Consider the following 25,029-nt stretch of genomic DNA (forward strand, 5'->3'; position numbering starts at 1 on the left):
AAGCAGAGCGGGACCGAGTGTTGTAGAGCTGAGCATGGCCGCTGGAGCGATTGTTATACAAACACCCGCCTCGCGAACACCGGGACTTTTATTATGACGGGACGGGACACAGTCGCCGGTCGCGGGCACACCATTTCTACTTTTCCGGTCATGATTATAAGGTAAAGCAGCTCTGTTTATCATATTAGATGCGTAAGTGTGTTTAAAATGATGTTATGACGTTACTCTGTGTGTTCACTCGGCGCTGCTGACATGTTCACACTGCTAAAAGAAAAGCGCTTCTACCAAATAAAACTGCGGGAAACGCAGATATGACGCAATTGACAGGCAACTCCCTCAAACGCTATGCTGACACGTCCCGGTTCATTGGTTAAAATAGCAATTTTCTCACAATTTACAAACAGCTGGAAACATTTGGGATATTGAAAGTACTCAACTGAACAAAATATATAACACTGGCCTAGTGGTTTTTGGATATTTTACTGCAAAAATACTACACAGTGCATCTTTAAGACATGTACTATATGAAAGTAGGATTTTTAAAATGTAAAATAATTTAAAACGACTGACTTTTTGTTGTGATGTCAAAGCTGGATTTATTACTTTATCATCATTACTCCAGTCTTCAGTGTCACATGATCCTTCTAAAATCATTCTAAATGTGCTGATTTGCTGCTCAAGAAACATTGCTGAAAACCGTTGTACTGCTTAATATTATTAATATTAGATTTTTTTTTTTGTCAGGATTCTTTGATGAATATGAAGTTGATGAATATTGAATCTGAAATGTCAATTTTGATTCATTTAATGCATCCTTGCTGACTCCAAACATTTGAACGATAGTGTTTTGGAGAAACACAACAAAATTGTCAGTTCTGGGTAAACTATCACTTCTACTTCTAGTCAGTGACAATCATCAGAAAGTCCAAGCACAAATCTTGACAATTTACATTTATTTATTCACTTTATTAATATTAAAGTGAGTGTTTAGTGTGGAAGCACGTGTCTTTCTGGCTGAAAAGCATTATTGTGTAGTAAACACTACAGCAGGTGTACATTTGGCATAACTATAAAAAACTATATTTTGTCTTGAATGCAAAAATCAGTAAATAGTCCATGTTTTAAGGGAAATAAGAGTACCCTGAACTTCAGTCTCATCTGCTTTGGTGCTGGAACCGCTTCTGTGATGTGTTTTACCACTAGTGCTCTCTATTTCTTCCAAGCTTAGTTTCATCATGGCCTCTTACATGTTCCTCTGTATAGTCTTCAGGGATTGTGTCTGTAAATGTCAAAAGACGTACATTAAGATGAACACAAAAATGCAAATTGTTCCTCTAATATTGTTTAAACACCGCACTCACCGTTACAGCGATATCTCAGGTTGGACCAGATGATATTTTCCTGTGAAAAGCAGAATACACCGAGACGGCCTCCTCTCATGCTGGTGTCAAGAACAACTCCAGAGTCTGCAACCAATTCGGTGCCTTCATAGAACTTTACTCTGTGCCAAAACAGAGAAAAATCATAAACATGTTTTGCTTCAGTGCATTTTTTCTTCAGTAAAGTCTGAAGTCTCCAATATTTACAGCATCTAACCTGATGTATCCCACTTGGGGTCTGTGCTTCAGATTCCAACGGTAGGACACCTTGTCCTTCCAGCCCACATTTCGAGGGTCTTTCCACAGCAAACGCACCTGGTCGTTTGTATCTCCAGTGTGCCACAGAGAATTCCTCAGGAACTCTCCAGGCCCGGTTTTAGACTTTACAGCCTAAAATTGCACAATATATTGATTAATGTCTTCAGTTGAATAATCAAAATGTGACTTACTTAAAGTGCAAAATAACTATTTGGTTACAGATTGAACATCAGTTAAGTATTTTTGCACACTTCAGAGTTTAGCCAAAACCACTTTTCTAGATTAGCCGAGGGCCTCAGCGGAGCAGCAGTAATGATAAAAGCACACGCTGAGCGTTCAGACAGTAATAGAGATGAAGAGCGCCGGGACCTTAAGCTGAATGCCAGGCTCAGCCACGGCTCTAAAGGGCACCGCCTGCCAGTATGTCTGCTCCGTCTGCTTCCACATCACCACATAGAAGCTGGAGGAATCCTGGTAGCCAAAGATGAAGCCTGCATAGTCGTCATCGGTCACTGTATTCACGTGGAAGGTGCCCTCAAAGTCCACGCCACTAAATGCTGTGTATCCTGTATTGGGTGTTAAGATTGTGTCATGTTCTGACGCAGTTTTTAAAAATACAAAATTTGAACAGCTTTCTTCTGTGGAACACACAAAGAAAACGAACATGACGGAAATCCATATATGACCCCCAGTGGATGATACAATATTTCCTGGAGCAAAGAGATTTTCTGTGTTTGAGAGAAAAACTAATATTTTAACTATTAACCATTGCTTCCTGCCAACTGTCAAAGTGCATTCACAAAGTGTTTACAGCGCTTCACTTTTGCCACATTTTATGTTACACCCTTATTCCAAAATCGATAAAAAATTATTTTTACCAAAAAATCTACAAACAGTACCCCATAATGACGTGAAAGAAGTTTGTTTGAAATCTTTTCAAATTTATAAAGAAAATAATGTACATAAGTATTCCCAGCCTTTGCCATGACACATTTAAAATTGAGCTCAGATGTATCCTGTTTCCACTGATCATCCTTAAAGGTCCACTGAAATCAAAATCGAATTTGTTTAGCTTTTAGTATGACTGTTAGCCTTAAAGTTATGTATAAGCTGGTGTGTTCCAAAACAATGACAACATTTGCATTTAGGAGATATAAGCATTCAAAATGTACAGTCTCTTACTTCCGTTAAAACGAATCACGATTTTGATGACGTCATCAAGAGACGCAGACTTCACTTTCTCATCAAATCTTCTGTCCAATCAAAATGCTCTCTAGAATCTAAAGCCCGCCCCCTACACTGCTGAAGCTGCGGCTGAAATCGGTAATTTATTCACACATTTACAATTTCTACATGGTGAAAGGCACATAGTACACTATATTTGCGATAGGAAACGTTTGCTTTACACAGTGGCCTCCATCCTCCATAATGATGAGCTGGAACCCCGGCTAAACTGAGCGATCGGGGGAGAAGGGCCTTAGTCAGGGAGGTGACCAAGAACCCGATGGTCACTCTGATTGAGCTCCAGCGTTTCTCTGAGGAGAGAGGAGAACCTTACAAAAGAACAACCATCACTACAGTACTCTACCAATCAGGCCTATATGGTAGTGTGGCCATATGGAAGCCACTCCTCAGTAAAAGGCACATGACAGCCCACCTGGAGTTTGCCAAAAGGCACCTGAAGGACTCTCAGACCATGAGAAACAAAATTATCTGGTCTAATGAAACTCTTTGGCCTGAATGGCAAGTGTCATGTCTGGTGGAAACCAGGCACCGGTCATCACCTGGCAAATACATCCCTACAGTGAATCATGGTGGTGGCAGCATCATGCTGTGGGGATGTTTTTCAGCTAAAGGAACTGAGAGACTAGTCAGGATAGAGAGGAAAATGAATGCAGCAATGTACAGAGACATCCTTGATGAAAACCTGCTCCAGAGAGCTCTGGACCTCAAACTGGGGCAAAGGTTCATCTTCCAACAGGACAACGACCCTAAGCACACAGCCAAAATAACAAAGGAGTGGCTACGAGACAACTCTGTGAATCTCCTTGAGTGGCCCAGCCAAAACCCTGTTAAACATCTCTGGAGAGATCTGAAAATGGCTGTGCACTGGTGCTCCTAATCCAACCTCATGGAACTTGAGAGGTCCTGCAAAAAAGAATGGGGGAAACTGCCCAAAAATAGGTTTGCCAAGCTTGTAGCATCATACTCAAAAAGATTTCAACAAAGTATTGAGCAAAGGCTGTGAATACTTATGTACATGTGATTACATGTTTGAATTTTTAATACATTTGCAAAGATTTTAAACAAACTTCTTTCACGTTGCCATTATGGGGTATTGCTTTTACAGTTTTGAGGAAAATAGTGAATTTAATCCATTTTGGAATAAGGTCGTAACATAAAATGTGGAAAAAAGAAGCGCTCTGAATACTTTCCGAATGCACTTTATGTTCGTTCATTAATTAGCATGAAGTAAAAGTAGGTAACTTGTAATGGTCCTCAAGTGATCTTTACAATACATCCTTACATCATCCTTCACAATGTGCTGGCAATGTGCAATGTACTTTACCATGCAGACACCTATCAGAAGACCACTGGGGTCGCATGGGTTACCATTGTGTTCGTTTTGTTTGGTTTTTGAAGCGTTGGCTTTGAGCGTCTCCTCTTCCTATTATATGGACTCACATAGATGGTTTTTTTTTTAAATCTTTTTTTGTGTTCCACAGACGAAGGAAAGTTGTATACATCTGAGAAGGCATAAACGTAAATAAATGATGACCATTAAGATTGGTGGACTGGACTGGTATCGGTCTAGCTCAGGGATGAGAAAAACTGTAGACTTCTTGACCTAGATTAGCTAATTCAGGTGTGTTTAATTAGGGTTGGCGCTAAATAGGACAATGGGCCTCCAGGACTGAAGTTGCCCGTCCCTGGTCTAGCTGGTCTTCTCACTATGGAAATGCTTTCTTTCTTGTATTTGAATTGTTTGGGTCAAATAAGCTCACCAACAGCTAGTCCTGGGTCACTGTTCATGGTTTGAACAATCTCCATCCCCTGATTAAGAACAACCCAGTTGGGGTCAATCTGAGCCTCTCCTTCTGGATCCAGAACCACGGTCTGATATTCTCTGAAGTCGGTCAGAGTGATCTCTGCATTTTCAGGGCAGATGTCGATAATGTCTATCACGTGATCTTTGTCAAGGTCTCCAGTGCAGGCGTCACCCACCCCATCATCTGTCAAAGTGGAAGAGCAAAAATATGTTTTATTTTTATATTTTTATTAGTGGTCTGATTAAGTCCAGTATAGATTTGTGAAGAACTATATAATGCAGAGGCCCCAAAAGTTATATGTCACACTTAAGTCAAACTTAAAAACACTACTACTGTCATTACTTTAAAGTATCCCACTTATCAAATTTTATTGTGCATACTGTTTTCATCCAACTGGTCTGGGTTTGCCACCAGTCTACAGTTATCTTTATCATCCAAGATGCCATCATTATCATCGTCATCATCGCACTCGTCTCCAAGCCCATCCTTATCAGTGTCCAGCTGTGAGCTGTTAATGACGTTGGGGCAGTTGTCTTTGGTGTTCTGATGACCATCTCCATCACTGGAACAAAGACCTCAGTTTTAAAATAGTTTTATATTGACCATCAAGGTAAAAGGTAAACCAGACTCTACCTGTCAATGTTTGTGTCACAAGTGTCTCCAACAAGATCATCGTCAACATCAGACTGATTTGAAAGAAAACAGAAGACAGGATTAAAATAATATTAAATATGAAAAATAGAAAAATGCACATTAAGTTGCTTGCCCAAATTGCATTGGCAGTGCTTCATTCTGTCATGTATTCACCCTGTTTGAACCTATTTAACACCACTAGATGTAACCATAGTAACTATTTGAATTGTCATTCTCTTCAACCAACAAACTACAGGAACTTCATAATTCGCAACACAATTTTTTTAAAAGTTGATTACTCCAAAACTACTTGAGTTGTGACTCTGGAAAAAATGAATCGTATCTGATTTAGTTAAAGTCCAAAGTCTTATGGCATGTGCTACATAAGGTACATTTAGCATATTCCATAAGCACTTTGGACTTTAACTGAATCAGATAACTTGAACTGTAACTTTACAGAACAAATAAGAACGCAGAAATTTGAGTTTAAATTACTCACAATATTAAATTCACAAGTTTGCCTCCCCACCCATCTAAATTGTTAATGGTGAATGAACATGGTTTGCTGTCCTCCAAGGGGGCTGAAACACAAGGATTGGCTAGAGCTCAACCCAACTATAATGGTACTATATAAAGGAAGAATGGGAGAAATAGAGGAGGAGATGGGGAGGTGGAGGCTAGCTCCTATCCACTAGCTAGTTATCTTTTGCAGGTCGAGGCATCTTCACTACAGGCTCCAGCACTTTGAAGCCATGCCACCTCATGGCTCGTGTGCAAAGCATATGCGGCAGCAGGTCAGGCCACGCCATGGCAGCGTTACAAGCAAACCAGGCCGATCTGCTCAAGGACATGGACCAGGGACATGTTCTGTCTCCGCATAACTGCGCCGTACCACAGATCCGGCTCTCCAGGCCAGCAAGCAGACTGCTGTGGCCATTGGTCGTTCTATGGCAGCGATGGTGGTTATGGAGAGACGCTTGTGGCTCAATCTGTCAAAAAGTATCTCCTCATTCATGCCCTGATCTCACACTCCAGTTACTTTGGCAGTGTAGTGCAGCAATGGTTTCATTAGTGACATTTTTGATACTTTTCAGCCTAGCTCAAAGATGCTAAACAGCACATGTTTCGCTAGCACAGTTCTGAACAGTCGTACACACACAAAAACTACATTTAATAGAATAACACCCCAAAAAGTTTGCTTAATTGCAGAAAAAAAGGTCTTTGTTTGTGAAATTCCTTCAAGTTCCGCACAGATTTTCAGACTTCTGAACACATTTACCTCAAAATTATGGGACCTATCTGCTCAACCTGTAGCTATGAGAGAGAGGGACACAGGAATATTTCCTGATAAAAAATATAGGGTTGTAGTTCAAATCTTAAAGTCTCAGACAATAGACTAAAACACACCCTGTATCAGTAGTGACATGAAAAAGTGGGACACGTTTCGGAGCCACCTCCCAACTGAAAGTACCCAATTATTTATGAAACTGTTATTTTAAATAATAATGTGGGATTCAATTAGCCTGGCAAGCCAGACCCACATCAAGATGTTTGGCCTGGAAACTCACCATTGACAGGGCTCAATCCGAGGGGCGGGATAAACGGTTGTCTTTCAAACTCCCTCTGCACGCGATAGGATAGCGCTACAACCAACCAGAGCAACGAAGGTGAAACAGAGCTTGTTGATAGATTAAACATTCGCCGTATCCGGTCGGGCAAAACTCCGAACACATCTTCCCTTTTTAAGAATGACTTCAGTGCCGTTCTTTGTTCTTTTCTCAGAGAAAAGCTTAACTCCAAGTCTTCCAGAGTCGCAGTCAAAGCTGATTCAAAAGACCGCCGTTCGCCAGTTTCTGTGTTTACTAGAAGCACGCAAACGCAACTCGGCCGTCGTCATTATGGCCCCGCCCACCGACTCTATACACGATGTGATTGGCCCGGCAAGAGTTAGGCGATTACAGCTTAGAAGGGTATTGAGAGTTGTTAGACGACACTTGCGAGCAGATTAGATTTGCTGCCGCTAGGGTGCGTTCCTGGCGCCCCACCAACAGTGCACATTTTGCATGTCTCCTCAGTCAAACACACCTTATTCAAGTCAAGCTCATTAGTGACTCCAAAATCTGATGTGGGGTGTATCAGACAAAGGTGATATGCAAAATGTGCTCTGTTGGTGGGCCTCCAGGAATGTGGCTGGGAACCACCACAATAGATATTAGAAGGATCTTAGTAAACATCTAAGAATTTAAATAATTCAATTATTTTTTTAATTGTGTTTATTGGTTGGACAGCTATTTTCACAGATTCTGTAGAATGGCCCATATGTCCAAAATTAAAATACAATAGAACAAAAATAAAACAGACAGTTAGTAATTAAGTTGTTTGGCACCTGGTTGGGGTTTGGCATCTCCGGGCAGCTGTCACATGCATCACCAACGCCGTCATTATCTTTGTCCTTCTGGTCAGGGTTTGGAACCTTCTGACAGTTATCCAAGATGTTCTTCAAACCTATCAGGAGTACAGAATGTACAAGGACGCGTTCAGTGATTCACATTCATTCAGAGGTATACTGTCGAAAATGTCATGAAATGGAGCAGAATCCATCAGGAGAAATGCATTGCGGTGTTATAGAGTTGGGTACAGTGATGTCTTTGTGTGCGGTTTGTTGAGTAATGTCACAAGGTGGCAGTGTTTCGGAAAGGTTTCGGTGGAATTGTTTCCACATGTCAGCAGCTCTTGGCTCAGATTCTTGGGGGAAATGTGGTTGCTCAAAGGAGACATGACCAAGCTCTAAAGTATCAAGTCAAGTGTCTGGATTTCTGCCTTGATGAGCAGACCGTAAATGTCAAACTCTGCCTGGACTCGATTTTACACTTTTCAGACTGGAACAAATAATTGTTCATTTAAAAGAATATTACGAGTGTGGTGCCGTATAGACTCTGTTAATACTGCTACAGGTCACTTCAGTTTGACATGACCCGAGCAAGCTAAAGAGCTCTCTAATTAAACACAGCTTATTTCAAATTAAAAGCTTCTGTTTTTCCTCATAAAAATAACCTGAGCACAGGAAAATATAGATAAAAAACAGGCCCGGAGGGCAAAAAAGATATTCGAAACATAACACCCCATTTTGGCAAATAATAAGTACCACAAAAAAAATGCATCTGGTCACATATGGCACGTACAAATGTGAGCAAAAAGTATGGAGAAGTCGATCTTTGACAAAATAAGATCTGAATTAAATTACCATCCCCATCTATGTCATCATCACAGGCATCTCCCAGTCCATCCTTGTCTGTGTCCCGCTGGTCCGCGTTCTCCACTTTTATACAATTATCACAAGCGTCACCATGGAGATCTTTATCACTGTTCTTCTGGTCTATGTTGGGTACCAACCAGCAGTTGTCCTGTAGGTACAGATTCATGCAGGGATTGAAACTGATAGGAGCTTATCAGTTCAAGAAAAAGATTGATCATAATGAAATGATGTTTAATCTGTACCTGATTATTAACGATGCCATCACTATCTGCATCGTCATCACAGGCGTCTCCCTTCCCATCTCTGTCTGCATCTTCTTGGCCCGAATTTGGAACAAACACGCAGTTATCCTGCAAATGAAAAGTAAATACTGGTGGTAACACTTTACAGGTTGAGTTCTATAAGATAGCTTAATACAATAAATTTCAGCATTTCTTAATCTTGGTTACTGTTAATTGAACGATGCAGTATTGTAATGAAAATAAAAGTTTAAATGTTTAAATTATGCATAATGAAATGCAATTAAATGCATTACTAGAGTACACTGTAAAAATTAAAAATTTGGTTGGATTTTGTTGGTTCAACTTAAAAAAGTAAGTAACCTGGTTGCCTTAAAATTTTGAGTTTATTGAAATTAAAAATTTGAGTTGATACAATGAAGGAAATTGGTTTAATAAATAGAAAATATTATTGTATCTGAACCACATAAAAGATTTGATAAATCATGATAATAGCACAATTTGGCTGCGTCATCAGAAATAAAACACACAATTACCCAATATGCTTACAAAATCGTTTAATAATATTTTAATAAAGGTTGTCGATTCTCAAAAAAAATTCTATTGTATTAACTCAAAATTTTAATTTTAATGAACTCAAAATTTTAAGGAAACCAGGTAATTTTTTTCTAATTAATGTTTTACAGTGTAGAGAGTTATAATGTTTATTCACTTTAGAATAGTGATAATAATTAATACTTCCTTCTGAAAAATAGTTACACTTACTCAAGTGGGTTACCCTTACCTTCACTTTAGAATTAATTATGCATTATTCATGTTAATTATGAACGTGTATAGAGTAGTTCTTAATGGTTACTACACTGTAAACATTTTTTGTTGGTTTAACTTAAAAAAGTAAGCAACCTGGTTGCCTTAAAATTGTGAGTTTATTGAAATAAAAATGTTTAGTTGATACAATGAAGGAAATTGGTTTAATAGAAACTTAAACCAGGTGAAAATATTACTGTACCAAAATATTACTGTATCTGAACCACAAAAAAAGTGATAAATCATGAAAATAGCACTATTTGGCATGTTTCACTGCGTCATCAGAAATAAAACACACATAATTACCCAACATGCTTACAAAATCTTTAAATAATATTTAAATATACACTGTGAAAAATGTTTGTTGGTTTAACTTAAAAAAGTAAGTAACCTGGTTGCCTTAAAATTTTGAGTTCATTGAAATGAAAACTTTGAGTTGATACAATGAAGGAAATTTGTTTAATAAATAGAAACACCATATTATTATTGTATCTGAACCACATAAAAATTTGATAAATCATGAACAAAACACTATTTGGCATGTTTCACTGCATCATCAGAAATAAAACACACACAATTACCCAATATGCTCACAAAATCTTTTAAGAATATTTTAATAAAGGTTGTCGAATCTCAAAAAATGTTCATCGTATTAACTTAAATGTTTATTTTCAATAAACTCAACATTTTAAAGCAACCATGTAACTTTTTTGCACTGTAGAGTATTAATAGGCCTACTGCATTATACTCACTTGTTCCTGTGTAGTTATTATTAATGACGAACAGTATTCTAAAGTGTTACCAAATGTTGTTCATCGTCAATTTGTGATCACTGAAGCACTAACTAATGCAAACTTATAACAGATTCCATGAATATCACCTTCTTGCAGGTTCCATCTCTGCATTGAAGTTTGCTATCTGGATAGGCGTCAATGTCTGTGTCTTTTCCACAGACATAGCCATTTCCTGCCCAGCCAATCGTGCACTAAAAGCAACAAAATATTGTCAGGTGGCTCAAAAGCATGGAAGTCACAAGCACAAAGTTTACTCAAACTGCTCAAGAATGATAGTGCAGCAAACATCTGTGAATGATGTCTCACCACACAGCTGATGCTCCCATCTCTCTCCACAACACACTCTGCGTTGATGTCACATGGATTTGGCTGGCCGTTCCCGCACAGCCTGTCAGATATAGGAGCGGGGCCCGGGCCAGCACTTTTGCAGCCAGAATTCTGGTCACCCGTGAATCCGGTCTTGCAGTTCCCACAGTGAAACGCACCCTACGAGAAAGCACAATTTTCACATTTAACTATATTTACTGTGCTTTCTACCGGCCACATTAGTATAATATAGGATATTAGTATCTTACCACTGTATTATAGCAGTATGAATTGGGTGTGCAGCCACCGTTATCCACCTGGCACTCATCAATATCATTACAAAACTGATAAAAAGGATAAATCTGGTGTTAATCACTGTATGGCACTAACATCACAAAAAAACAAACAATACAATGATATATGTGTGTATCATAATACTATGTTTTTTGGACATTCACTTGAAGTACCATGTAAATATCATGGTTTATAATACGGTAATCACTCAGTATCATGACATGTATCACAGTTTTACATATGGGGTGCTTTAAAATATATTATTATATTTGTTCTCTCACAATATTAAAGAATGGACATCCATATATATTCATATACATTTTGGGTCAATACGATTTTTTTAAGTTTTTGAAAGAAGTCTCTTATGCTCACCAATGCTGCATTGATTTGATCAAAAATAAAGTAATACAGTAATAATTTGAAATAACTTTTTTTCTATTTTAATATATTTCATTCATTCTTGTGATGGTAAAGCAGAATTTTCAGCATCATTACTCCAGTCTTCAGTGTCACACGATCCTTCGTACATTTTTCGGTAACACTTTAGTACAGGGAACACATATTCACTATTAACTACGACTTTTGACTCAATAAACTCCTAATTTACTGCTTATTAATAGTTAGTAAGGTAGTTTTTGTAGCATTTAAGTTTAGGTATTGGGTAGGATTAAGAGATGTAGAATAAGGTCATGCAGAATAAGGCAATAATATTTGCTTTATAAGTACTAAAGAGCCAATATCCTAGTAATATGCATGCTAATAAGCAGCTAGTTAATAGTTAATAACTGAACCTTAATATAAAGTGTTACCAATTTGTTTAATATTATGATTTGCTGCTCGAGAAACATTTCCTGTTATTATCAATGTTGAAAACAGTTGTGCTGCTTATTATTTTGTGGAAACCGTGATACATTTTTTAGGATTCCTTGGTGAATAAAGGTTCAAAAGACCAGAATTTACGTTCATAAATGTCTTTACTGTTAATTGTATCAACAAATCCCTGCTATCTAACAATATTTATTTATAAAAAATTAAAAAAATTAAAAATTCTTACTGACCCCAAACTTTTGATTGGTAGTATACAAATATACATTTGCACACAGTGGTAAATCATTTTTTTATTAAATGAATGCTTTGCATTGCTCCAAATACGCACTTGTTTGTTTGTCTGAGCATAGTGAACGCCCACACCCTGGATCTCTGGGCCAGAGAAACCTCGCGGACACTTCTCACATCTGAACCCTGGCACAGTGTTAATACACCGCACACCAGAGAAACATGGGTTGAATTGACACTGAAATTGAACAGCGTATAGGTTAGCTGGATTTATGACGTTCAACAAACAATGCTCAGTAATATAATGATGATAGTTGCACAGTGATCTGTGAAAAGTTCTATAAAACCACAGGAACATTTCCTTACTTAACAGTTTAAACAATAATTAGCCCCAATTGAAACCCTGATGAAGTGTTAATAAATCATTATGTGTTCCTGACTGAGTTTTATTGTTCATCAATTAAGTAGAAAACCATGTCAGATGTGTTGAACAGTCTGAGCTAGTGGAGATACTGCAGTGAGTAATGGAAAGAGAAAAAATCTCATAAAACAAGTCCGATAGTGTTCCTGTTTTCTCATAATTACCCAACTAAATAGGAAATGACTGAGTGCATAGATAAACAATATAAACAGCGAAACTCGCTTCAAACGACAGAAAGTTATAAACAATAGTATATAACAAACAAGTTTTTTATAGGTTGACTAATGTTTGGGCATACCAATAACATGAACAAAAAAAGTCTGAATCTTAAATCTCACCTCATCTATATCATCACATTGGACTCCATCTCCAGTGTAGCCCTCAGGACAGGGTGCACAGCTCACATTTCCGTCTTTTTCGATACACATGGCTGGCGTAAAACAGACCCCCGGTCCACACTTGGACGGCTTTTTATTATGTGGTGCTGCCTGATCCGGTCCTAATGCACCTGAATATTAGCATAACACTTGAGTTCACCTTGTCTGACTACTTCAACATCTTCATTATAATTGACTTCTGCTTGACTGAGCACAGACATATTAGCAAAAATAATAGCACTAGCAAAAATCTTACCATTGCAAGGAACACACTCCAAGATAGTCTTTTTCAGGTCAGCAGTTTCTTTGATCTGTTATGAAAACACATGGTTATTATGCTGAAGTTCTGAAGAAACTAAAGAAGGGATAGTTCACATAAAAATGAAAAGTCTGACATCAATTATTTAGCATCATTACGTTGTTACAAACCAGTGTGAATTCTAGATAACATTTTTCATTTTTATAAATTGTTCTGGTCACTAATTCTATGAGTTTTTAGGCTTTAAAAAGCACGCAAAAACACATAAAAGAAGTCCATACTTTTATGCGGTTGCAAATTTTCGTTAGCTTTTGTGTGGACCAGATTGAAATTTAAGTGGATTTTGAGGGAAAAATATCCCTCTATCATTGAATCGGTGAGTTGAAGCCCAAATGATGAATAAATCATTCATTCAGGTTCTGTCAGCTGCTTTAAGCTAAGCTAAGCTTGTCAGCTAAGTCAGTGAAAGGACTCAAAAATCTATTTGTTCCTGAATCTGACACACATCAATATTTCTCCTATAGAGAAAAATAGACATTCAGGTTTAGAACAACATGACGTGATTACATGATTATAGATTTTTTAAGTGAACTATCCCTTTTAGAAACTATTTTCCCACACAATTTCAAGTTACCTGCTGCTCCACCTTCTGTTTCAACTCTTGGATCATTCGCATGAGCTCAAACATTGGGCCAGCTTCCATCTTTGAGGTTGTTCCTGCAGAAATGTAACAATGGTATTTTCTGTATTAGAAGAAAACAATAATTGAAGGTGGTTTACAGAATTTTTTTTTTTAATTCTGTCATTTATTACTTGATGATGTTTCAAACCCGTAAATCTGAGAGCTTTCTGTCCCTCCATCGACAGACTACGCAACAACCACTTTCTAGCCCCAGAAATGTATAAGACGTCATTAAAGCAATCCACTTGACTCCGGTGGTTTAACCTCAATGGACCATATTATTTACCACTTTAGCGAAAATCAAAACACAGAGAATGGGTGGGGCTTAAATCTAGCTCCTCTAGACCTCCAGCAAGAAGTAAATGCAGTTTGGGCCTAATGGGTGGAACTAGAATTTCCAACCACACCCTAACCCTACCCACAACAACTCTATCCCTCCACCCTGTCAACATCCAGAGAGGAGGAGCTAGACGTCATTTGACTCTGCATCGAGTACCACTTGAATTTGAGGCAGCGCCGTCACCATGGCTGCGACCGAAAACCCAGGCAAGCTGAATTGTTGCCTCGCTGCCTTATCAGACAATGACTTGTAAGGCAGTGTTTTGTGCATGAAGGCACCTCACAAAACTGATTTCAGATAGACTTAAGTCAGTGTAACAGTTTAATGATCTACAGCAATAGAACGAGCTTTGGTGAGAACTAAACACATATTAAATTATTACATTAGTAATTTCTCGCTAAAATGACATCAGAAGTGGAAAATATTGGTAAAAAACATACATTTACACACAAACTGACTTGCAAACGCAACTTTCGGACGCCATCTAATTTCCAAGCTCAACTGTCACAGAATGGAAAGCACAGGATTGTGGGATATCAAAGGCAGTGAAGGATACATGTACGCTGCCTTCAAAAATCGATCAGATGAAGGTCTCTCAGCAGACAGGAAGTGAAGCGAACATTAGATTCAGACATGCCTTGATGCCTTCCTGCCTTCAAATGTGTCCTCCAGAGGCAGCATTTTCTAGGTTTCGGACGCAGGCCATGTATGTCAACAAAGTGCCGCAAAAGCGATTCGAGAACAGCCGGCTGGTGCATATAAATTATATCCAAATGAAGTTGAAAGCCTAGCGGATTATAAACTGAAATTATGATAATTATCAGGGGTGCCCAAACCTTTGCATAAAAACTGTATGTTGAACTTTATTCTTGTACAAACATATGCTGCATTAAGCAGTGCATAAAGCGTTGGATGAAACACAGAAACACTAATGTTTCTGAAACATCTGTGTATTTGACAAAATTGCATTCATATGCATGCAGAGCATCACTACAGGAAGCAGAAATTGTCCGACTTCACATCTCCGAATGCAGGTCCTCCCGGCCTGCACGCAGCTACTCTCGCCAATTGGTTACATCCAGCTACAGCTGATGTGGAACACACCTAAGGTCATTATGCTGTCATCCCTCAGGTATTGATAGCGCACAAAGGCAGGGGAGACCTGAACAGCACTCGTGATGTTGCTATCTGTGTTTAAAGGCACAATGTCATTTTTCACTGCAAAAGAGGTCACATATTCAAATAGAAGGTGTAGCTTGATGATGCCAAGATTGAGCGTGAAAACTTGGGAGCCGTCTTCACCTCACAGCCAGTGAAAAAGAATCAGGACGAGACTCGTGTTCATGGCAGAAATCATTTTCATGGATGAGATTATTAATCTGCTTGTATTACCTTATGGTGGTAGAATTTTTGTTTAGCATGTCAGAGGTTCTGGGCTCCAATCTGCCCTTGTATAGATTTTTTTCTCATCAAAACCGAATATCATCAATGATTGTATATCAAGAGCAGGGACAGTTTTTGTGCATTTTGTTTCGTGATTTCACCATGTAAGCCCGCTAAAGCGTCCCAATGGAGGCTAACTGTAACGATGAGTCAACAGATTGGGGATCCAAATGCAATTTTATTAAGACAACAGTCCACAACCGAAGTCTAGAGTTACAGGCAAGGTCAAAATACATGCAGGCAGTCCGAGCAGACAAACACAATAAGGCAAGGAATGTAGGCAAGAGAGTAGTCCAGAAACAGGCAGGTGATCCAAAACCAAGAGACATGAAAACATGATAGAACGCTCAGAATGACGACCACCTTGTAAAGTAGTTACACTTTACAAGAATTCGCAGTGAATGGCAGAGTGAACAAGGTTTATATAGACTTACGCCGCATTCACACAGGGCGTAGGAGTTAACGCTTCCCATTTACTTTGAATGGGTGACATCATCCGTTGCCGAACTGAATTGTGGGTTCCGTCGCGTCGCGTCGCTTCACTCGCCTTGCAAGCGGCAGAAGTTGAAGATTTCTCAACTTTTCAAGCGCCAGCGCAGGCGGCATCCAATCAGATCACCGTATGCAAATATCCTTGAGCAGGCGCTAGCCAATTGCGTTCATTACTGCTCGTGAACCATCCAGGCGCAGCTTCCGGACCAGTACGTGACATTCTCCCCGCTGTCGGCGCTTTTTGAGGATTGAATATACCCAACAGCGTCGAACACCTGTGCACTGCACTGACAACACCTACACGGGCAATCGCATTCGCACATTCATCCAAATCGGCATCCAGTTCGTCTCACAGACTAGCTGTCAAAAAAGGCGCTTTTTTGTGTTGTGTTGTGGTCCAAGCAGCAAGTAAGTTAATGTGATTGGCTGTTGTCACTATGACGATCGCGTCAGCACCAAGCTTCAGCCACGCCCTCCGTCAAGCGTTAACGCCTACGCCCCGTGTGAACACACCGTAAGGTGATGAGGCTAATGGCACACAGGTGTAAACAATGATGGCTGATGAGTCAGGGCAAAGGATTATGGGTAATGAAGTCCAGAGTGGGGAAAAATATTGAGGTGAGGGAGCCCTCTGGTGGCGATCAGAGGGAGCCCCAGAGGCCTGATTTGTGACACTAACGATTGATGGGTGGAGGTTGGTGCATGTTCACTGTTTTCAGCTGGGCAACAGGATTTAATTAAAATTCCTCTTTATCTGACTCCATTTTATCATTTAGGTTAAAATGCCATTTGGTTATTTGGTCATTTTATATTTAATAGTTTAAAGGAACTGTATGTAAGAAATGTATTTCAATTAATCATAAAATGGTCAAGTCATTAATCAAGTCATGTTAATTATAAATACTTATATGAATGACAACAGTAGTCGGGGCCAGGATATTGTCATTTAAAAGTTGTTGTTGCAGTCCTCAACTGATGTTGATATGTAACATCACATGTCAGGCCAAAACATGTGTTTTGGCCTGAAGCTCCACTCTCCACCTATCGACCAATCACGAAGTCAGTAGTGTTTCGGCAGGAGTGTTTTTTTCTAGCTCTTCTCTAGTTACCACAGCTGCAGCTACAAACGTTCCTCCTGGATCCTGCAGCATATCTGGCAACCTCGAGTCAGGGGGGAGGGGATACACCGCTCTACAGTCATTTGAAAGTGAGTGCAGTACCAGTTTTGGCCACAATCTCACATACACTTCCTTTGACTACACATTTAATTATTCTGTTTAACCCTTTGTTGAAATTATACCCGGTTATAATCTACTAGAGATAGTTAATCATTCCAGAATAAGTCAGAATAAATCAAAATGTAACAATTTATTAACAGCCAGGTAAATGTATATCGCCAATTACACAATCAATTCAAAGATAATCCATACATAGCATCAAATACCCTGAAGTACAAAATAAAGTATGGATACCTGACTTCTAAAAATTAAATAACGCAGTGTCTGGAAACACCCAACGTTACGGGCTGACCCATTTAAAGATTTGGCCCTGATCCTCCTGAAACATCTCCTTAAATACCCAGATAATTCAACCGACTCACCAAATGGTGGTCACTGTAATTAGAATTAGATGTTGGCCCCTTATTCAGGGGGTCACAAATGTGAAATCAGAATTTGTGTCTGAATGAGTTCCCAACGTCTGTGAAAGAGGGCACTTATTTACATACAGGAGGCATCCTGGATTATAGATCTGTGGGAGGTCACCTCTTAAATGTCATACAATATTTTCTCAACTTATTATGATTGGTTAGGAGAATGAGACCATTTACCAGACGCACTGAAACATTTCAAATTATACTAAACATATAGTTTTTCATTGTATACACTTAACGGTATATAGGTTTTGTGTGAGGGGGCCTATTGCACAAAACTAGGATAAGGGATTAATCCGGTATATCTTGGTGATCTTGTCATCTGTATGGAAAATTTAGTACACCGCTGTCGTGTAAACGTACCCTGAAAGCACACTCACACCAAGAACGATATTGAAAGATAACTGTATATAAGCAGATAAATTGAGCCAGGATCACCAAGATATCCCGGCTTAAGCCCTTATCCTAGTTTTGTGCAATAGGCCCCTGGACGGGGAGAAAATGCAAGTACAGAGGGTGATATGCAGAGGGTGAGGGTGAGGTGTGAGTGTATCGATATGGTGTAGTGGGAGAGAGTTCAAATGTTAATCCCTAGAAAGTCCTTTGTTTCTCAGGCCAGACATCTGCCTTACAACCGGAACAAATACAAAGTCTAACATCTCCTAACTGGAGATGTTTTGTTTGAATGAGGTAGTTTTATCCATGCTGAGGGTTTAAAAGTGGTGGGGACAATATTGTCCCTTGCTAGCAAAAAGTGTCGGGGACATGTCCCACCTTGTCCAACTCGCAAATGACGCCTATGGTTACACCCCTAACAGAAAGCACTCAGATTTCAAGGTGAAAGAAAGTCTACAGAGTTTGGAAAATCATGAAGTTGAGAAATTAATGACAGAATTGTCTTCTTCTTTTTTTGTTGTTGTGAGAACTAACCCTTTAACAAAATTATAGCTGACTAAAACAGAGAAACAACTAGTATTTGCACCTAGTAGTTGCAGAGTTTCTTTCTCTTCACTCAGCTCTGGACCACTGCAGTCCTGAAGCTCCACGACATTATCAATAGATTCATCGAGCACGAGTCTGAGGTCTGACAGCTTATCCTGTGACACAGGTATCATTCACAGATTTCACTTGCAGTGCGCATATATAACCTCATCAGAACAATGATATTTGTTCAGTCTTGGTTTACCTGCGATGAGGTTGGGAGGGTCTTCAGCGTGACTCGTTTTTGGCCCTGCGGTAGTGATTTAAATGCCAGTGGCACGTCCTGCACTCTCTCCACCAGCCTGCAGTCCACATAAAGAGCCGTGGCGGGGTTGCCCTGCTGCAGCCCACTGAAGTGCAGCAGTATATGATGTCGTTTACCATCCGTCAGTGGCACTTTCCCGAAATGTGTTGTTCCAACCTTTCCATTGCTTTTTAGATATTTCAAAACGACTGTCAACAGAAAGAGTAATTAGTGAACATGTCATGTATTTATGGAGCCATTGATCATAAAGCACATTGGTGAGCTCTGATCAGACAAACCTTTGTTGAGTTTCCCCTGAACAGTGAAATCCAAATAATCTGTGTTTTCTGCAGCATTGAAGATGCGGAAGACACGTGTTGGAGCTTTATTCTGCATCTGCAGGGTTGCGAGGATAAAAGCGTTGTCCATATTCTTTGCCCTTATTCCTCCTTGCAGAAGGTCAGGTAAGCACTCCGCTGACACCAGGAGATCATAAACTGCAAAATTTGCATTTTTGTCAACAGATTTGCATCGGGAACTGATGCTTTTTGATTGATTTCCGTACACTCTTAAAAATATGGTTGCATTAACATCCACAGAAACTTTCAATTGCACAAAAGGTTTACATTAAAGCTACACTGTGTAACTTTTTTAGTTTATTCTTAGCTAAAATCATTTAGTTCTTTCAAAAATACATGTGCTCATTAATGTATATTTACTTCTTTCAAGTAATAAAGTATTCTCGTAATTTTATAATATACCATTGAAAATACATACGGGTGAGGGTTCGGATGGCGGTCGCCATGTTGCTCCTCCATCTTGAAAGTACATTTGCCAAAGAGAGACATACCCGTAAATTCAAGCTTCGCCTTTCGCGTTTTTACACTCGATGGCACTGTGTCGATTGTGAAGAGGAGGATTGCTTGAGGCTGCTATATGATGATGGAGGATCACTCTTAAGCCCCTTTCACACTGCACGTCGGACCCGCAATATTCCCGGAACATTGCCCGGTCGCTTTCTGTGTGAAAGCAACCACGTCCCGGAATTGATTACCGAATTCAACCCGGGTCGGGGACCTAGTAACATTGCGGGATATGTATCAGAGTCGCCAAGGAAGCGGAAAAGAGAATTAAGACGGCAATGCAATGGGCAAATCAACAAGACAAAATAAATATTGGAGTGGCCTTTCCAAGATGGAAAGAGCTCATGAGGAGCAACGATTTTAAAAAGAACGCCGACGTTGCCTGCTTTCTTCTCGACAGGTAATATTAATTCAGCCTATTTGTGTATATTGGAAGTTTTATTGTTGCTTGGCTAATTATATCATGGTGTGCTGTGCATAACACAAGAACGACGTCTAGGATAGTTTTCCTCGCGCCAATGATGAAAAAGTATTGGTTACCTTATAACATAAATCCGTGTTCTATGACGGATAACATGAGATTAATATTTTAATTGCATTATAATTTGTTTGCCTTACACTAGTGATGTCGTACAATATACAGAATAACGATAGCACTGATAAAAGTTACTTTACTAAGATTAGCTTGCATTCGTCTGGGAACCTGATAGCTGATGTTAGCAATGAAATGGTAAAAAATAATGAAAACGTAAAACTATTATTCATTTTACATAGATTAATTTGATCATAGATAATTTGGCAAATTAAATAACTGCAAATTATAATAGTTTTCAAAAGTAACCTCATCACTTGAAGCAATAACACTCACAGAAGAGGTCGAACTGGAAGCCATAACTAAATCGGCCACCGTAGGAGTTGAAACGAAATCGAAATTGAGAGGAACAGAAACTATTATTCACTGGATGGTCATATACCTTTTCACCACTAGATGGGGGAAAATATCACACAGTGTAGCTTTAAGAAAGAAAATGGTTCTTTTAAGTTATTTTTTCAGTTCTGCTATGGCATAACTGAGAAAACAACATCCTTATGGAACCTTTATTTTTAAGACTGTCGTACATGTACTTGAACTATTTAGCAGTTTGCAGGAAAGCAACCGATGAGGTCATTGGCAGATTTGGCCTTAACTAATGGACATTTTTAGTGTTCAGATCTACATTTGTTAATCCCACTGCATGCTGGGGGAATTCCAGACAGTTTATGACATTTATGGAGTGTTACAATGTAACAATTATTTTTCCAAACTGTAAAAAAAAAAAAAAAAAGAATACTGGAGTATGTTTTACAAGAAAATACTATTTCAGTCGTCTGCTATTTGATTCAATGTTCTACATGATGTTTTTTTGTTGTTGTTATTATTATTTGTGACATTTACTAGCAATTTCTAAGTGAAACCTTACAAAAAATGACTTGGTGTGATTGACTTCTGCCCTAAAAATGTATATCACCCCTCCCCCATTTATTTCACATTTAGAAAAGTAAGGCATGTACACACTTGACACTTAACATTAATAATGCAAAAAGTGAAATGGCAAATATATATATTATAAGCTTTAAGTACTTACCAATTCCTTGAGTTTTCACTGTATCAAGGAGATGTAAAATTAACTGTAAACTGAATATGAATCTTGTCCAAATACCCATTGTGGGTTTATTTTGTCACAAATCCAGTTAAAGTGTTTCACTCTTATTCCAGGAAAAAATGTTTCAGCTCTGACCCCTAATTCAGGCTTGACCAGTAGCCGTCAAAACAGAACTGTCTGTTCCCTGCAGATCGGCGAGAACCAGACTGGTGTTCAAGTGATTTAAGCTTTTCAGATGTCTCTATATAATGTGTGACCAAGCACCTCCTCCAGAATGCTTCTGTGCTTTTACCAGAATGTAGCCATGTATTACTGTAAGGATGTCCCAAAGAGCTCTTTGTTAATAATGTTCAGTCCCTGTGGTAGCAATGAACATGTGCTTTTGAATGAAACCCTAAATGTTTTTTTCTTCATTGTTTTTCCTTTTTTCATTTAAACTTTAATTGAAAGTGACAACCAAGGATGCTAACAAACAATGGCATACCTTAAAGGGATAGTTCACTCAAAAATGTAAATTCTGTCATCATTTACTCACCCTCAAGTAATTCCAAACCTGTATGCATTTCCTTTTTATGCTGAACACAAAAGATTGATGGGACCCATCAATTTTCTTCCCCATACAATGGAAGTCAATGGGGAAGTGAACTTCAACTTTTGGGTGAACTATCCCTTTAACAATCCGATTGCATTTAACCAAACAATCTGTCCTGCCAAAAAAAAAAAAAAAAAAAACACATTTACAGGAATTATCTTGGCTTGACATGTCCCTGCTGAGTCTTGCCAGTTTGAGTGTTATGGCAGATGAGTTATGGAAAATCAATTAAACTTTAGGTTTGAATGAATGAAAAAGTTTACCACATTAACTCGACAACTCCCTGTATCTATCCTGCAGCCTCTCAAAATCTGTAAGCACAGGTTGGATTGAATTCATATTTTTAAAAGTGTAAAACAAGAACAAAATTAAATTTACAAAAAAAACGCTCACACCAGTGCTCCAGCTGGTGTTTGGAACATGACAGCTGGTTTGTTGCTGGTAGCTAGTTGACTTTAGCCCAACATCCAACAAACAAGCTGACAATTGCTCTGCCAGCTTTCTAAACCAGCTGGACCAGCTAATTACCAGCTTTAATAGGAACTTTGGTCCTGTGGAATTTTAGAAAATACACTCTCTTAAAGTCCCTATAAAATCAAAATGGACAATATATATAGAATATTGCAGTATTATATTTAATCCGTGCACATATATGATATATATATATATATATATATATATATATATATATATATATATATATATATATATATATATATATATATATATATATATATATATATATAGATATATATCACAGAATAAACCCCAACAGCGTTCTGCGATAACAACCGGCTGGGTACATTATCCCGCTTATTACACGTCTACTAGTCTCAAATAAAAAATAAATAATTATTAGACACAAAATATTGTCTTGAGATTAAATATTTTATTAGCTCTTACGCAAAGCGTTCGCGAAGAAAAACAGTTCCGACCATAGACCGTAAAAAAATAGGTTCCAACCTGCTTTAAGCCTTTATCTATTGCTGAAGATTTGCCATATGCCCTTGCTAAATGTTGAAAATTAATGCTGAAAGGGTTAACGTTAGTTCACCCAAAAATGAAACCAAGCCTATGATTTACTCACCCTCAAGTTATCATAGGTGTACGACATTCTTCTTTCTGACAAATACAATCGGAGTTAACGTTATATTTAGAAAGTCCAGGCTAACGTTAATCCAAGCAGTAGTTGTAGTGGTGTTTTAAGTCTATAAAAAATGCAGCTGTCCGTCAAATAACGTGCTCCACACGACTCCGATGGGTTAATAGAGCCTTCTGATTCGAATCGATGCGTTTGTATAGGAAAAATATCTATATTAAAAACGTTATAAAGGAAACCTGCCTTGAAGTCTTCCATTGTAACCCACGGCTGTTAAGCCACAAGATGGCGCCAGCGTTAAGCATAGAAGTAGTACCCGTATGAGCGGTGTGTTATCTGGAAACAGAAGGAAACTTTTACAGTCTATGTAAATAACATACCGCTGGAATGCGCGATTGACCAATCAGAATCAAGTATTTCACAGAGCCGTGTAATATATATATATATATATATATATATATATATATATATATATATATATATATATATATATATATATATATATATATATATATATATATAATTAAATTATTTATTATTTATTTATTACCGGGTATTTATATATAATTTTGTGCGTGTGTGCGTGCGTGTACATACAAATAAACAATGTGCCCTCTTATTAACCTAATCATTTCTCATCCCACCTGCAATGACATCTCTTCTGTTCTCTGATGATGCGTATTTACTGGCACGAGGGAGGGACAATCTGTAACTGACATGAGATCACAGCAAGAGCAAACCACAACGATCCAATCAATTCCAAATGGAGAAAATCAAGTCATTTTTCTGTTCAAGCAGCCATTTCACTGCATTCACACCATGTTGCAATTATCGTAGTCTCAAGATGACAACATTTTGAGACTACAATATAACATATGACGTTATATTCAGAGCTATTCACTTTCTTGGACTGGGAATTATGCATTTGGTTACACTCAGTGCAAGTCCTAGACTTCTGGGGGCCATATTAAATTCACTTCTGTTATTCAGTGAAGAGAAGTAGCCTAAATTATTCTCTGGTTTTCTTTTGTTGTTTGAATAACATTACATGCCAGAGAAAGCAGTGGGTTTATTAGGCTGCTGTCACTTTGACCTATAATACACTGACATTTGATTACTTTCCCCGCTGAAGACATGATTGAATGGACTGAATAGTCCCCAAGATGGACATTTTGACATATTTTTTGCATGTATTTGTCCATTTAAGCACTCCTGAAGGCCAAAATAGCCTGTACTTGTCCGTGTTTTATCCATCTTGAATAGTGCGCTCTGAAAGTTGCCTGTTGAACAGCTCTTTCACAGCTCAATACACATTTTACATGTGACGTTAAATGATTAGACTCATTTGAATTTTATGAATGGGGTGACAATGCACCACTTTAAAGGAAAAGAATGGAAAACTTCATCATCTTTTCATAATCTTTGCAAGCGAAAATCAAAAACCAAACCTAAAACTTCTTGAGAGCAAGGGGGAGGCCCTACGCAACTTGACTTCTTTGCACAACTTCTTTTAAAGTTTCATGCTGACTTTAAAAAATACATTTTACTCTCGTTAATATATTTAATTTGTCCATTAACAGTGACAGAATTGTCCAACTTCTCTCTTCTCCTATTTAGCTTAGCCTATAGGTATAGGCTACTAACATTCATGTAATACATGGAGTGAGTAGGCTACTGCGGAGCTTACAGAGTCTTCCACCATCAGCTCTGTTTTCTGTTCAGAAAAGCTTTTTACTGTTATGTGTTGGTTGATTGTTTTGTATTATTTTACTTGTTATTCTTTTTTTTCCTTTGTTGCACTTTGAAATTCTTCGGAATGAAAAGTGCAATATAAATAAAATCTATATTATTATTATTTATTATTCTATAG

The 25,029-nt window shown here is 38.4% G+C and overlaps 1 protein-coding gene across 2 annotated transcripts; it reads right to left on the reverse strand.

Moving 5' to 3' along the window:
• Positions 1-764: 764 nt before the first annotated feature.
• thbs4a (thrombospondin 4a) lies at positions 765-23,429 on the reverse strand. Of its 2 annotated transcripts, none has more exons than XM_067438163.1 (21): positions 21,451-21,667; positions 19,262-19,459; positions 18,924-19,171; positions 18,720-18,834; positions 13,764-13,846; positions 13,127-13,181; positions 12,832-13,001; positions 12,173-12,310; positions 10,992-11,066; positions 10,723-10,902; positions 10,503-10,607; positions 8,819-8,926; positions 8,565-8,724; positions 7,707-7,825; positions 5,321-5,373; positions 5,068-5,249; positions 4,643-4,870; positions 2,007-2,203; positions 1,597-1,769; positions 1,362-1,501; positions 765-1,279 (listed from the first exon to the last, which is right to left on the reverse strand). In XM_067438163.1, the coding sequence occupies exons 1-21, from the start codon at positions 21,527-21,529 to the stop codon at positions 1,200-1,202; spliced, it is 2,886 nt and encodes a 961-aa protein (XP_067294264.1). In that variant the 5' UTR covers positions 21,530-21,667; the 3' UTR covers positions 765-1,199. The 2 variants fall into 2 exon arrangements, with proteins under 2 accessions (XP_067294264.1, XP_067294266.1); XM_067438165.1 differs by lacking the exon at positions 21,451-21,667 and adding an exon at positions 23,148-23,429 and having other exon boundaries at positions 767-1,279.
• Positions 23,430-25,029: the final 1,600 nt, after the last annotated feature.

The sequence above is a fragment of the Pseudorasbora parva genome, chromosome 3 (genome assembly GCF_024679245.1).
Source record: "Pseudorasbora parva isolate DD20220531a chromosome 3, ASM2467924v1, whole genome shotgun sequence".
Classification (NCBI taxonomy): Eukaryota; Metazoa; Chordata; class Actinopteri; order Cypriniformes; family Gobionidae; genus Pseudorasbora; species Pseudorasbora parva.